Here is a 15,580-nt window from a genome sequence, read left to right on the forward strand (position 1 = left end):
ATTAAGTCTCTTCAGATGTTTCTTCAAACCCCTCACCTGTATCATAACATAGAAAACTTGAACTCAGAACTAGCAGAATGCAAAATAGTGTTAAATGCATTGTATCACACTTACAAACTAGAATTTACAACCAAATCTTCAACAAGAGACTCAGAAGCAAGACAACTACAAAATCCAAAGCATTTTTTCTTTACGCCTAAGCTTGTAAGATTTTTCTTCAACAATATCATTGGGATATACAGAATGGTCTCATTCAAATATTGTAATCGAACAATAACATCAACAAAACCCCCGTACCCCAAAGAAAAATCAAATGCAGAGATTAGGAAACGAATTGAAGTGTATATCCAACAAATAAAGCCAAATATTGAAGTTCACAATGAGAATCATGGATAACATAGAGCGCATGAAAAACAAACCATCTTGGACTGGGATCGTGGATCTCAGGGCTGACGGCGAAATTGGTCCTCACTCGACAAAACCGGCAAAATACAGTGGCTCGGGTTGATCAGAAACCCTAGCTCCCTGTCTACATATACATGCAAGACGGTGCTTATTTTAAGTTATAATTACAGGAGAGCCGTTAAATAGTGAAGATAGAAATGATATTTGCACTTGTTTAAAGCTTGCGTATTTTTTAAGAGTTAGTCTGCGTAGACTTCTGTGAATTGTTCATATAAGATTGTATAGTTATATTTAAAAGAAAATTAAAATTATAATAATATTTTTTTTAAAATGATATTTTTTATTTTTACCCTAATTTATCAATTGGATTGCTCATCCAGTTCTCCACTCAGAACTGTAAACAAATTTTCTCATTTTTTAATAGTTGATTTCATTTTTTTTTAAAGAAATGTACAGTTTTTATACAATATATGATTATATCTAACATTATTCAAGACCTAATATTTATATATTTTTTGTTATAAACAAGTTCTAATATACGAAAATTTCATGAGATACTTACAAATTTTCTTAAAAATGAATTTTCGCTTTTGGCATAAATATTTATTTTGTAGTGAAAAGAATATGAGGATTAAATCTCAAAGCTAAAAAATATAGCTCAAAGATATGTTGCCTTTGCATATATAGCTTCCAAAATTTTAATTAAAAAAATAAAGTTTGTCAAACCATTTGCCAAATCATTTATTTTTTAAAGAACATCGCTGATCTAAAAAAAGCCACATAAAAATGGATGACAAGAGTATCATTTCAAAGTGCGAAGTGTTTTGTACATAGAAAATGTTTGCATGTTTAAAGGCATCTTATAAGATGGTGGTTCTCTTGACATGAACAATTTCAAGAGAGCTTTTTTAGGCAAAAATATGTCAATAAAGCATTTGTTTTTCAAATTAATAATAACAATAATAACAAAGTCAAAGTTATTAAATAATAATAATAATAATAACAACAACAATAATAACAATCTCCCTCGATAAGTTGTAATTTTTTAAAGTGGCTCTTAAATTATGGATATGTAGCACGCTTCATCACCAACTGAAGAAAAAACAACCACGTAGTATGCTGGTGGAACAACTACAGCCAATTTAATTTGCTCATTGAAGTAAATGCTTCCTCAAGGTATTTTGTTTATGAAAAATTCTTCTCATCAGTCATTATTTACCACTTTACACTTCACACTTTATTAAAAATACTCTCATATCCTATGAAAAACATATCTACATATTATGAAAAAATTATAGATGTGGAGTGTGGAGTGTGAAGTGTTTACAATAATATGTAGAATTACTCATAAAAAAAAAAAAATCACTATAGAAAATTGTTTGGCAATTACTATTTGATTTTATAAAATAAATGAATGTACCATTTTTCTTTATACTTTTTTTCCCCCTAATCAAGCATATTATATATGTATAAATGTATAAAAGTTTAAGGTGGATCATTTCCACTATCAACATATAACAAGCAAATAGGAATATTATTTAAGGGTAGGCTTTCAAAAACATGATTGGTAGCTGCTTATTGCGCCACTGAGTGCGCACATCGAATTTAAGATCGATTTATTTTAGTAAATTTTCAGTCTTGATGATGCTGGAAGATGAGGAGAATGTCCCCAAATGGTTGAGATGTTCCAGAAATGAGTGAAATATGGATTCTCAATAGATGTAAATTTTGACTGAGCATCCCCTTCTATTATTGCTAGATTCTGATTGGAAGCCATGTTGGATGCTAACAAAGCTGCCAAGGCTTCTGCCATTAGAGGGATAGTGATCTGTACCTTTTCCATTTTTATCCCCAGGATATCTTCACTGTGATTTTTTTGTATTATTGAGATTACTGAGAATTTGTCACGTACTCCTGCATCAAAAGAAAAGCTTTGATAACTTGGTGGAGGAGGTTTCCATTATTCTTCTTTGCTATGTTGACTCTGTCTTTCATTCCAAGCTCCTTTATAATCTTAATAGATGTGTTTTAGCTGGGCATTTGCCTCTTCAAGTGACAATGAGGTGTGATTATGGACAATGTCATTTCTCTTTCTCCAAACAAAATCTAGCATTATAACCGCAGATAGCTGGAAGTGGTGCCTTTCTTCTGTTCGAAGTCCCAATTTTTTTTCTGGATAGATGATCATTCTGATCCAGTCTGATATAGAATCCATAGGCAAACTTGCTAGATTTAGGAGCTAACTACTCTGTTGCCACAAAATTCTGATTACGTGACATTCTATAAAAAGATGCTTTAGGGTCTATTTCTCTTGTTGCATAGTGGACATTCTTCTGAATCATGATGGGGAATGAAATCACCAATTGGTAGGATGGCAATCATGAATTATGGCAATTTATGGCAATCATGAATTTTAAGACTCCACATTGGCTTGAAGAGTGATATTGAGAAGCCGTGTTAATCTGAGACTTGGGTTTGCAATGTTGTCGAATAAGTTGTTTTAACAAAGTATTTTCCATTGTGGCTTAGTGCCCAATCAACTTTGTCTTGCTCAAGTGATCTTACTAAGAGAGAAATTTTTTGTATTTCTGATATACTTTCTTAATTAAAGAGATTTTTCATTTTTGGAACATCCCAATTCCTAGGATTACTAATTACGAGATCTGAAACTGTAAGAGTTAAGTAATCTAGGGCCATACCTTGTATTTGTTGTGGTTTGAAGTTATTCTATGAAGGAATTCATGGATCTGACTAGATATTTACAGATTCTCCACTGTAGATTTGGAAGCAACAACCTTTGTTGAGCAAATTTTTTATTTTGAGTATTCCCTTCCGCATGCATGAATCAGTTGTCTTCTGTGTTGCCTCCCAAAAAGTTGTGTTCTTTAAGTATTTAGCAGTTAAGATTGAATGCCACAAACCATTTGTAGGTCCACCAAATTCCTATCCTGTTTTTGCTAGCATTGCTTGATTCATCTTCTCCATTAATCTGATACCCAGGCCACCTTCTCTTTTTGGTAAACAGATAGACTTCCAGGACTTTAATGTCATATGATGAATTTTGTCTTTTAAGAATCCTTACCAAAAGTTTTTGAAAGCTGTATCAAGTGATCTGCAAACTGATTTTGGTAGCTGAAAAGAGCTCATATGATATGTTGGTATCGTGCTTACTACATATTTGATTAGTATAGTTCTACCTGCCTGGGCCAGTAGCTTTGATTTCCAACCTTCAAATTTTTTCTCCACTTTGGTCAGCATTTCACTATAATTTTCTTTTTTACTTTTGTTGAACGAGGTTGGTAAGCCCAGATATTTCATTCTAGCCGATGTTGTTTTATAAGGTAACCATTGGAAAATAGATTTTTTTGTTATTTGGCTTGTATTCCTGATAATAAACATTGAAGATTTACTCAGATTTATCATTTATCAGGACCAACTTTGATATTTTGCTAGGCACTTTGATATGTTTTGCGCATTTTTTTCTGTTGCCTTTGTGAAGATAATTGTATCATCTGTAAATAGTAAATGTAACACTGTTGGACTATTTATGCTGATTTGTATCCCTTCCAATTTCTGTTAAGCTTTAGCATTCAATAAGATTTTAGATAGTGCTTCCGTGACCAGTATAAAAAGAAAGGGTGAAATTGGATCACCTTGCCTGATACCTCTCTGAAATTTGAAGAAACCTCTTGGTGAACCATTGATGAAGATGGAAAATGACACTGTAGTTATGCACTCCTTTATCAAATTTATCCATTTTTTTATTGAAACCCAGATTCTTCATCATGAAGAGAAATTCTCATTCCACTTGATCGAAAGCTTTTTCCATGTCTAGCTTAATTGCCATAAAACATTTTTCCCTATTTTCCTTTTGAGATGGTGAAATAGCTTATGAGCTATAATAATATTTTTCTTGATGTTTCTACCAGGGACAAAGGCTGTTTGAAGTGGAGAGATAATTTTTTGGAGTAGACATTTGAGACGATTGATTATGATTTTGGTTATGATCTTGTAGTTGACATTTGTAAGACTAATGAGACGATATTGGCTTGGACTATTTGGACTAGACGTCTTTGGGATAAGAGCAATGTTGGTATGATTAATCTAATTTAAAAGTTGTCCACTGCTAAAGAAATTATGCACTGCTAGTATGACTTCTTTCTTAACAATATTCCAATAGTGCTTATAAAAGAGGGTCGTCATTCTATCAGGCCCTGAAGCTTTGTTATTGGGAATCTGTTTTAAAGCTTCTAATATTTCTTTTTCTTTTGGTCTGGTAGTTAGATATTCATTCTCTATGTCCGAGACTTGCTTATCAAAGAGATTATCCAAATGTTCTAGAACAATTGGATTTGAAGAGGAATATATAAAGTTGAAATGATTAATAAAAGCAGATTCTATTTCAAGAGGGTCCATAGACCAAATACCTGGTCCCAATTTGATTGGTTCAATAGCATTCCTTCTTCTTCGAATGGTTGCTGTCAAGTGATAAAATTTGGTATTGAGATCCGTTGAAGGTAGCCAAATGAGTCTATATTTTTGTTTCCATAAGATTTCTTCATATTTTCTTTGCTTGTGAAGTCTGTGTTGCAAAAATCTTTCTTTTTCTTAGTTAGAATGAGTCATAAGATTGTCTTGTACCTCAAGAAGTTCACTTTCAATCAGGCCAAGTGAACTTTGGGTCCATATAACCAATGTCACTCAAGACAATTCTGTCCATGAGAGCTTTGAGACCCTTATTTAGGTTATAAGAAACAGGTCTCCCGCCATATTTTTCATACTGATTAATGAGATCATTGAAGTCTCCCATACAAACCCAAAGCACCAAAAAAGCTTGATATAAAGAATCTAAATGGCTCCAAAAATTAGCTTTGTTGTTTCAATGGGCTGGTGCATATACATAAGTAAGTAACCATGGTTGGTGTGAGAGATCAGAGTAAACTAAAACTGAGATTGCATTACTATGAATATGTACATGTTCGAGTTCTACACCCGGTCACCACAAAAGTATAAGGCCCCATTTTTTACATATAGCAGGGACTGTAAACAAAATGATGGAAACCTATACTATTAACAATAGATATGGTGCGATCATCCGTCACTAAGGTTTCCGATAAAAAAACTACATCAGGGTTATATTTCCTAATATTAGCCCTTAAAGTTTCTGATTGCTTTTGGGCAGGCTAATCCCCTGTAATTCCAATCCATTGTCTTCACTTGGCTTGTGGAGGCATTTTTATGCTTGCCTCGCTAGCTGATTTGAATTTTTCTTGGGAATGAGAGGGTGGTCTGCTGTAGGGATTGTGTTTTGCTTTCCCTTTTAATTTTTTCTCATTTCCCAAAGATCCTGAATGCATTTCCAGAAGTGTTAGGGCCATTGAAGAATCATCTGCTTGTAACTCTGGAGCTGTATACACAATTAGATCTTTTTTCTCAACTTTAATGAGACGTTGAGATTTCCTCTTTCGAGCTTCAGCAAGCTCAACAGTCTGATGCCTTTTAAAGGATAAGATTACTGGGGAAGGTTGATAATCTTGTGTTATGAATGTAGCAGTAACCTCTCTAAGAGTGATTTCATTATCAAAGTATTGTGAAGCTTGTATGGGATTAGTAGATGTTTTTGTCTTTTCCATCTGCAGAGAACTCATTTCACGCTGGGGATTTACTTCTTCAACAAATTGAAAATCCATTTGAGGATAAAATTGCTCCTTCATACTATCAAAATCTGGACTTGAAGCTAAATTTATAGAAGATTTGTCGAGGTCATGAGTTGCTAAAAGGTTGCACGCCTTGAATATTAATGGGTTGTAACTTACTGTGGGCTTAATGGGTTGGTCAGGCCTTTGAACATTCTGAGTTGATGACAATAAGGCATACTTTTTAGAGTAGATATATTGAGGGCAACAAAGGCCTTGTTTCAATATGTGTATGTTCAACAAGCTGGGCCTGATGAAGACCCAGCCCGATTCCAAGCCAGGCCCATCAATTTTTTGTTGAGATTTAAAGCACGGCATAGCTGAATATATTTGCTTCCATTGAGTTTTCCATGGTGAATGCTTTGTCGCCGAATCGATGGATGAAATAAAGTGATAAGGATCTCGCTTCTAACAAGTAAATTCTTCCTTCGTTGGCGCCTTTGTACTTGAAGACAAGATGGATATTTTGTTGAGATTTGAATTGAAGCTGCAGGATTCTTTGGTTGGTTGAACAGTAAAAACATTTACTTTTGTTGGTGAGAGTATTAATGGATTCTGATCACTGTAGCTTAACAGTGTTTGAGAAGCTACTGGCGTTGTTCTCTTCGAAATTTCATCCAGTTTTTGGAAGCTTGATGGAGAAGGAAGAAATTGCCTCAATTATGGTTTTTTTGCAGTAATTTTCTCAAAGTGTCCACTGGTAAGTTTATTCTGCCCACCCAGAGTGATTTCATAATGTTTGCTCGAAAAAATTGCTTACTTTCTTTTGTTGTAACTGTCTGTGGATGATGCCGAAGGATTAAAATTGTCTATGTGTTCTGTTGCTTCATGTTGCCCACTGTCTGTTTGATGAGATGCCTGAATGTTGTTTGGATGGTTATTGAATTCGGCTCTGATCCAAGGGCCGTATGAAAGACTTGTTGGGGGTGAACTTAGGAAGCCACAGAAAATTTGGGTATGACCAAGTCTTCCACATGCATAACAAAAGTCTGATAATTTTTCATACTTGAAAGTAACCCATACTTCATGGTTTCCAAGTCTTGGCATCATGAACTCTTGCTAAAGAGGCTTTGTAATGTCTATCTCCACTTTAATTCTAATGTATTTTCTGAAGGCTAATCCATATAGTGGGTCATCTTCCACTTTAATCAAAGATCCAAGTGCTTTCCCAAATTCAATTGCATTATCAAGAGTTATATGGTCTAGTGGTAAACCATGGATTTGCACATTGAAAATAGCATGATTTAAATTGATTTCATGAAGAGTTGTACCTAGGGGCCAAGGTTTCAGAATAAGCAAATGCCCTTTAAAGTTTCAAGGAGCTTGATTAAGAACTCTGAACTTATCTTGAATAGATCTAAAGGTGAATATAAATTTGTTTATCTCCATATCTTCAATGATAAATTTTTTGATAAAGTTCCAAGAGGCCTTAATACTAGAATGGATTGCATATTTGTTTAGAGGTCTATCTGTAACTAACCTTCTTATCAGGATTTTGTCTGAGTTGGCCTTAGCTATTTCTGGAGCAAGTTGAAGGTTCATATCACTCCATGACAGAGCTTTCGTTTGTGAGATTAGTGATTCCATGTCCATCAGAATTGAAGTTATTGTTGAAGAGGTTGATGGTTGAAAAGATGAATAAAAGAGATGGATCGTGAACAAAAGTGAGTGAGATTAGAAACTGAGCAACAATAAGTGCAGAAGTATTTTCTGCCTCCTAGATAGAGAAGCTCTGACTTCTTCTAGCCAGTATCCCCGAGTAATCGTCTACTTAATTATCCGTTTTTTTTTATTCATGTATAACATTTATCTTTTTTTTTTTAAAAGTCAAAGTTATAGCCATTTTAATAATTATTTTATAACTCTATTTTAAATAGATGATAGTGTAAAATTTAAAATAAATGAAAAAATTATATTAGTTAAATTTAAAATAGATTGTAAAATAAATACAAAAAATTTATTAAATTATATTAGTAGTTAAATTTAAAATAGATTGTAAAATAATTACAAAAAAATTATTGGAGTGTGGTGATGAATTTAAGAAAAAAATTATAAACCAAATTGTTATCCCACTCTCGTGCTAATATAATGAAGTGACATCCATCAAATTTCTAATTTACTATTTAAAATCATAAAATAATTTAAAAATAATAAAATTGTCACATTTTACCTAAATAAAATGAGAATGAGATTAGAATTTTAATTTTCGAAAAAATATTGTACTACAGTACACAGCCGATGGCTTCCTCCGACGCATAACCCAGCGGGCACCGCACGCATAATCCTCGGTAATGTATATCTTCGTCCACCCACGCACACTGAACTTCTTAAGAGTATTAGTAGTGATTTACGCATCTTGATATGTAAAATTATTTTTTTGAAAAACTGATTTTATATCTGAAAAAAAAATTAATTAAATAATAATAAAATATTATTTTTTTAATTTTTATTTATTTTCTAAAATTATTATTTTTTATATATTTTATAATTAACATTCATTTTATATTATCAACTTAATATAAATTTTATGTATTAAAATCATTTTTATATAAATTTTATAAAGTTAATTTTAATAGATAAGAGAGAAAAAATATATAATATTTGAAGAATTAATAGTATTTTTTTAAATTTAAAAAAATATTATTTATAGTTATTCAAAAATTTATGATGTATAAATTAATATAGATGAATTTAAAATTTTAAAGACCTATTTTTTAAATTTAAAGATGAAAATAAAGATGGAGAAGTGAATGCTCTAAAAGCTTCGTAGATCCGCTTCCGTACTTCACTGGCGGCGACGCCACAAAGCCTCCGTGATTCGCCAATCTTCATCACCGCTCCGCGTTCTCCCTCCCTCTCGCAAGCACGTATTTTTATTGTTATGCTAGTTGTTGTATTCGGACTCGAGCTACGTCTATGGCTTCCGGTACGGGAAACGAATCTACGAACGGTTCTTCGAGCTCAAAAGAGGCAGAGAGGCCTACGATTGAGCCCTTAAGATTGCCCACGGTCGAGGAAATACGCGGCCAAGATATTTGGAACAACTGCGCTGTGCGCAGTATCGTTAGCGGAGTCATGGGTACGATCACGCACCCTGCGGTCGTTAAGTTTTGTTGATTTCCGGAGATGGGTTTGATTTCTCTTCCTGCGACTTTCATTTTTGGTCTCCTTTGGTTGCGGAGAAAATGCAGGAAAAGCTTCCCTTTTTTGCGAGAACTATTTTGGTTTGTGTTATTAGTTATATTACGGGGTTCAAAATTATTTATACTTTGGAAATGAGGATTTTACTTGCAATTTGCTTTTGTCGATAATGCTCTCTGAAAAGCTGGTTTTATGTTTGCCTTCTAGCTTGAATTCAGTTCCTTATTATATGTCCAAGAGAATGTAAGCAAATTATGTTCTTTGTAAGCATCTTATAAAAAAAAAAAAATTCTTTGTAAGCAACCGGATGGGTCGTCCTCTGTTTTTCTGGGTTTTGTGGCTTCATCTAGTGTTGAGGGTTTATAGTACTTTAGTACCGGTAATTTATATATGCATTTGAAATTGTGCCGTGAAAATGTTTCTAGGAGGTGGGCTTGGGCTGTTCATGGGTATGTTTCTAGGGGCATTAGACAACCCTATAATGCAGGAGGAAATGACTGGTAGGCAGCAGTTCATTTATACAGCAAAGCAGATGGGGCGCAGGAGCTGGAGTTCTGCCAAAGCATTTGCAGTTATGGGCCTGGTTTTTTCAGCAGCTGAATGTGCTGTTGAGAAGGTACGATCGCAAATCTAAAATTAAAGAAATATGATTCTGTTCTATCTGTTGCGTTCTATATTTTTGCATGAAAAATGATCATGGATTATGTGTTTCAGGCACGGGCAAAACATGACACTACAAACACAGTGGTTGCTGGGTGTGTAACTGGAGGTGTAATATCTGCAAAAGGTAGCATCGTGCTCCTTCACTTGTTACAATCCCACATCGACTAAGTATGAGATTGGTTGATAGTTTATAAACCCCTAGGCACCTTTCCCTTGTAAGCTAATTTTCAAGGGTAAGTTCTACCTAGTGGGTTTATAACAAATGGTATCAGAGCCACCCCACGTCTAAGGCTATGTTGCGACGGTTGCAATCGTGCGGCACGGGGGGTGATGCTGGCATGGCAGTGTTCGCCCAGAGCTAGAAAAAGACCTAGCGCACAGCCAGCCCGTGTGAGCGCCGGGATCGCCGTAGACGTCGGTTGTGGAGTGTGGTGGTTGTTACAATCCCACATCGACTAAGTATGAGATTGGTTGATAGTTTATAAACCCCTAGGCACCCTTCCCTTGTAAGCTAGTTTTCAAGGGTAAGTTCTACCTAGTGGGTTTATAACACACTCGAGCCTTCTATCTATGTGCTAGTGTGTACCGTCTTGTGAATTGCAGTCATAGAAAATTTTATTGCAGATGCCATCATAGGTCCTTGTTAAAAACCTAACCATTGATCTAAAAGCCCTAGGACTGTTTGATACTAATTTGGTTAAGTATTTAACTCTCAGGATCATAACATTCCACCACGCTTTTGAATCCAACGTCCACGATGGCTCACTCTATCGACACTGATCCGGTAGTAGCCATTTCCCTTTCGGTGGCTTCACTCATCTATTAGTATTCAATAACTTAACACCAAGCCCATACATAGTATCAAGGCATTTTAATCCAGTCTATAGGTCGCTCCCTCTATGACTTGAACTCGTGACGTGGTCCTTTGTTTGATATCAGTTGTTAAAGACCCAACCATTGATCCAAAAGCCCTAGGACTGTTGGATATTAATTTGGTTAAGCATTTAACTCTCAGGATCATAACAGTCCCGTACTTAGGTTTAAGTTTTTGAAGTCCATGGTCTTGCTTAAAGTTATTTCACATTACTATCATGACATTTTAACATTAAGTTTATATTATATGGATTGAGCTATTTTGCATTTCTCAAGATAGTCTGCTTTGTACTATTTACTTAATGATTTTAGAAATGAAACAAAAAAAGTAGTTATGGAACAATGCCATAGACCCCCCCAAAGAAAAAAAAAGTTATAAAACTCTTTCTACAAACTTCTCACAACACAGTTGGAAGACAGTTTTATAAAGTACTGATATTCTTACAAACTCTATTTTGCAAAATGCCTTCAAATCAAACAGAGTTGTAAAAAAGTGTATAAAAGGGTTGTCTTTGTCATCATACTGATATATTATGTATAGATGGGGAATAGAAAGGAAATGCTCTTTAATAGCCTGAAGTTCTTATGTAGGTTACCAAAACCTTGCCACATTTGCCTACTTCTGGACCTGGTTATTGCCTACTTCTAGACCTGGTTACCTAGACTTTCCTAAAATTATTGTGGAACTGCTTGATTATTAAGCTTTGGCATCAACCTTGGGAAGCTAAATGCTTGCCTTTGACTTTCTATAGGCCAACCTAATTACAGCTTATGCCACATTTTACTTGTTTAGTATTAGTCATTATAGGCAAATTGTTTGGTTACTATTTCTGGAGTAGATATGTATGGAGCTCTTTGTTCATTCTATGCTCTCCATTGTGTCTTGCTATAAACTTTACAGCTGACGTATGATGTTTGAGAGTGAGGCTGTATTTTGTAGTAGATCCTCTATTCTATCATATCTATATGCCGTGGCTTTACTGCCTCCACTCATCCAACAGATTGAAGTTCTTAGTTCTTTTACTGTGTCATTGTTATATTCTCTCTGTGTTCTGCCTTTTTTTCTTCCCTTGTATTCTTACTAGTCTTCCCTTGTATTGTTCTAGGTGGTCCAAAAGCAGCGTGTGCCGGTTGTGCTGGCTTTGCAGCGTTTTCTGTCCTGATTGAGAAGTTTCTAGATAGGCACGATTAATTTGGTGCCCCATTGCTATCCTATCCCAGTTTTGCAAGTATTAGAGAGTGACTACAAGAGAATTGAGAGAAGTGATGGTCATTGATGATACCCTATTTTCAACCCTACTTTGATCAGCAATTACCCACGCTATTGAAGGAATATGCAATTAGAAGTTTTTAGACTACCAAGTGTAATCCTTGTATGCTAGTTAGTAATTACGATCTGCTGATGTATTCTTTTCAATATTGAGGGAGGTTCAGTGGGCAGTTAGATACTATACATTATGAGTTGGCATGCAAATAAATCAGTGAAAAGAAAATTAATTAGGTAATGTCTTGGAAATTTTATAGAGCAATTTGAGCCTGAGTGAGTCCCGCCATTGGATGACTTGGTTACCGTTTTATGTATCCATCTCCCACTCTATCTCAATCGTATTTTGTAATTGTAAAGCAACACACTCGTAGTATATAGAATGAAAAACCCTAACAATTTAGTGATTGCTCCTAGAAAGTGGGAAAAGTATGGGAGTGGTTTGTATTATAAGTCAACATTTAGAGTAAATGGTAATGTTGAGTTGTAAATGAAAAAGGTGGCCTTTATCATATGCCAAATAGTGGCCTTGCCCTGCCTGCCATCCTTGATTCCGAATTTAAAGCATTCCACTGCTGTAATGCTCATGTCTTGCAAAATTGATGCAACCCTTTACCAAAAGTGTATAAAAGAGACACCTATTTTCTCTCTTATCTGTGCAGTGCAGTACAACCCAAAATTCAAAGCTCTCAAATGCTTCTTATCTACAAATTCGAGGTGTATCTCATATAGGCTGGTGAATAGGATATGACCCATTTGATTGAGAATGAAGAGTAACTAATATCCTTTGGATATATTAGCTAGTGTTAAGCACCTTCTGGTCCAAAGCTGGCACTCACAGCGATTCACTCACCCACTCTTTAAGCGAAAGTTAACTGCGATTTAACAGCAGAAGGGCCAAGGGAGGTCTGTCATCATCGAAGTTTCTGATGGCTCTTCAATTCATTATCTTGCTTAAGGAGAAATCCATAAGCAGCAATGACATCCTATATAGTATATATGAGATTCTGAAGGCTACTCTCTTGTTTTGAGCTAATAACTTCATTTTGTTGTTGTAATAGCATCCTAGTTTAGAACATATTGGCTTTCTGTTTAACACAGCTAGAATGTGGTAGCCATGTGCATTGCAAATTTGATCTTTTCGAGACGTAATTTTTGGTGGCATATTAACGTACTTGAAATTATTTTTTATAAATACGATACACCACAAAGATGATTCATATATCTCTGTTTAGTACCAAGTCTCCATTTCGTACCTGCCTTAAGCCTTAAGTGGGCACTGGAAATATAGACAAGCAAGGTAGAGCTCCAGAAAATACAGAAGAACGGATGAACCAACCTAAAAGTAAATGAAACTACAGACATCTATATCGAGACTACCATGTTCATCTGGTGCATCCATGATGTTATGACTGATTTTATTCTTGCTGCTAATGCCAATATTATTGTCCCGAAGCAAACCGGATGGGTAGGATTTGTTTTCTCTCCTTGTATGATATTCAATTTGCTACAAGCATTGGGCAAAGCAATGCCTTTATAAGCCTTGCAGATATAGCTTATAAAGTTTTCGTAATCCTGCGAGGGAAATATTATATCGTTTCTTAGAGAAAGAAATAGCAACTGTTTAATATCCATTTCTCATCAATATTATAAATGATAAGAAATAAATAACCTTGAAGATAATACTCTTGTACAGCAAGAGTACAGCCGTGATCGATAATATTAGAAAACAGTAGACATTTCAATATTGACATAGACAAAACAACATACCTCATAGAGTGGTTCTCCATCCACAACTACCCAAGGCACATACTTATGAGGAGGCTCAAGGGCGTTTGTTTCGGCTGCATATTGTAATTCAAGCTTCATAAAGAAAAATTAATCCCATTATAAGCCGAACCAATTGCAGACTGCATAAGAACTTTGGCTTGTAATAAACTCGTGCACAAGCCGCAACGAGAAAATAAAGCAAAATGGTACACCTAGTGTCCATTCAAGAGAATAATCATAAATGAGGTACCCACCCCCAAATTGCCAGAAATGTGTTCAGAGTTCAATCAGTTCAAGGTACTTGAAACTCAAGTCCTCTGTTTAAGAAACTCTTGTTCAAAGTTCTTTTGTTCAGTATACTAGCTACAAGTTTAAATATAAAAGAAAAGGACTGATACTTTGTTTGGCATGATTCCAAAATAACCATTCTGCCTTCAATGGTGTACCCCCTGACATGATTTTAGTAAAGTATCTCAGTTCACATTTGTAAGCAATATTCAGTCATTCATCAAAGGATAATCTATTCATATAATTCAGTTTAAAAGTCAAAATGGTACAAATAGTAAAATCAAGTATAATTTTGATAAGATTGATTCTTGAGAGGACATTAATATTAAACTAGGGCATGAAATCATTTTCACAAAGATAACTCACACAACATGAATGGTTAGAAGACCAACCTCTTTTCCATATCCGCTGCTATAGCAATCTGTAATTGGTTTTGGATCCAAACCCAATTTGTCGAAGCATGATTCCCACTCGGGGTACTTGCGTTCATAGACTAAAGTCTCCACACAATTGATAAAGGGAAAATGCTCACTCTGCAACAAGGTGGAGGTGAACGAAAATTTAGCATCCTCCCATTTGCATGTTACCTAAATCTTACGAAAACTGACCAAGCAATTCACAAGCTTAAGGTTTTTCATCCTTCTAAGCTCGAGCTAGGACAGATTATTCATGAATACAAGGAATTACAACGTCATTAGATGAATTTACTGATCTAGTGATCTTCCTCACAATTATATACAGAGCTTCCATACACACTATCAAGATGTGCACACCATTATCTGAATATACGCATAGCAACAATTACTTTACCAAAGGCAATGGAATTCAATCTTTTACATTTCTGTAACAAAGTGTTGATTTAACATTACCAATTCAGGCCAGATATGGATTGCACAGGCTTCCACAGTGTTGAGTAAGCATTCATAAGGGCCATGCTGCAATCATCATCATAATCAAACGAGTTCTTATGCCTATGGCAGAAATAATTAAAAAAACATCGTATACACGAATAAAATTCATTCAATTTTTTTAATCAAAGATAAACCAGAAAGGGAGAAAAAAAAAAAAGGCGACCTGGCAATCGAAGGTGTCGTTGCCTCTAATTTTGGCATTACCCCAAGGGACGAGGTTGAGATTGACGACGGAGATGAGGTCGGTTTCGAAGAGCTTGACCAGGTAATTGATGATGAAGTTGGCACTATAGGGGCAAAGTGATTCGTAGTACAGACCCAATGAAACTTTCTGAGAATCAGAGGGTAGAATTATGGAAGCCGTGGAAGAATTAGAGGTGGTTGAGAAAGAGGCGAAGCAGAAGAAGAAGATGAGGAGAGAGGTGGTGGCTAAAGGACGATAAGCCATTGGAGAAAAGCCGAGAGACAAATTTTTGTTATCTAGGCTTATTTATGCAAAAGTACTCACAACTATCAAATCCTGAAACTAGAACGCATGTGTCCTCCAAGTTGGTCGAAATTCACGAATC

At 35.1% G+C, this 15,580-nt stretch overlaps 2 protein-coding genes across 2 annotated transcripts; one reads left to right on the top strand and one right to left on the bottom strand.

Annotated features, from left to right (window-relative positions):
• Positions 1-8,811: 8,811 nt before the first annotated feature.
• On the top strand, positions 8,812-12,305 carry LOC108996857 (mitochondrial import inner membrane translocase subunit TIM22-4-like). Its single transcript, XM_018972896.2, has 4 exons — positions 8,812-9,180; positions 9,668-9,858; positions 9,957-10,029; positions 11,885-12,305. Exons 1-4 carry the CDS (start codon positions 9,018-9,020, stop codon positions 11,968-11,970), a joined length of 513 nt encoding a protein of 170 aa, XP_018828441.1. The 5' UTR covers positions 8,812-9,017; the 3' UTR covers positions 11,971-12,305.
• Positions 12,306-13,214: 909 nt separating this feature from the next.
• LOC108996997 (gamma-interferon-responsive lysosomal thiol protein-like) lies at positions 13,215-15,580 on the bottom strand. Its single transcript, XM_018973070.2, has 5 exons — positions 15,175-15,580; positions 14,970-15,035; positions 14,493-14,633; positions 13,813-13,905; positions 13,215-13,617 (listed from the first exon to the last, which is right to left on the bottom strand). Exons 1-5 carry the CDS (start codon positions 15,457-15,459, stop codon positions 13,408-13,410), a joined length of 795 nt encoding a protein of 264 aa, XP_018828615.1. The 5' UTR covers positions 15,460-15,580; the 3' UTR covers positions 13,215-13,407.

The sequence above is a fragment of the Juglans regia genome, chromosome 14 (genome assembly GCF_001411555.2).
Source record: "Juglans regia cultivar Chandler chromosome 14, Walnut 2.0, whole genome shotgun sequence".
NCBI lineage: Eukaryota > Viridiplantae > Streptophyta > Magnoliopsida > Fagales > Juglandaceae > Juglans > Juglans regia.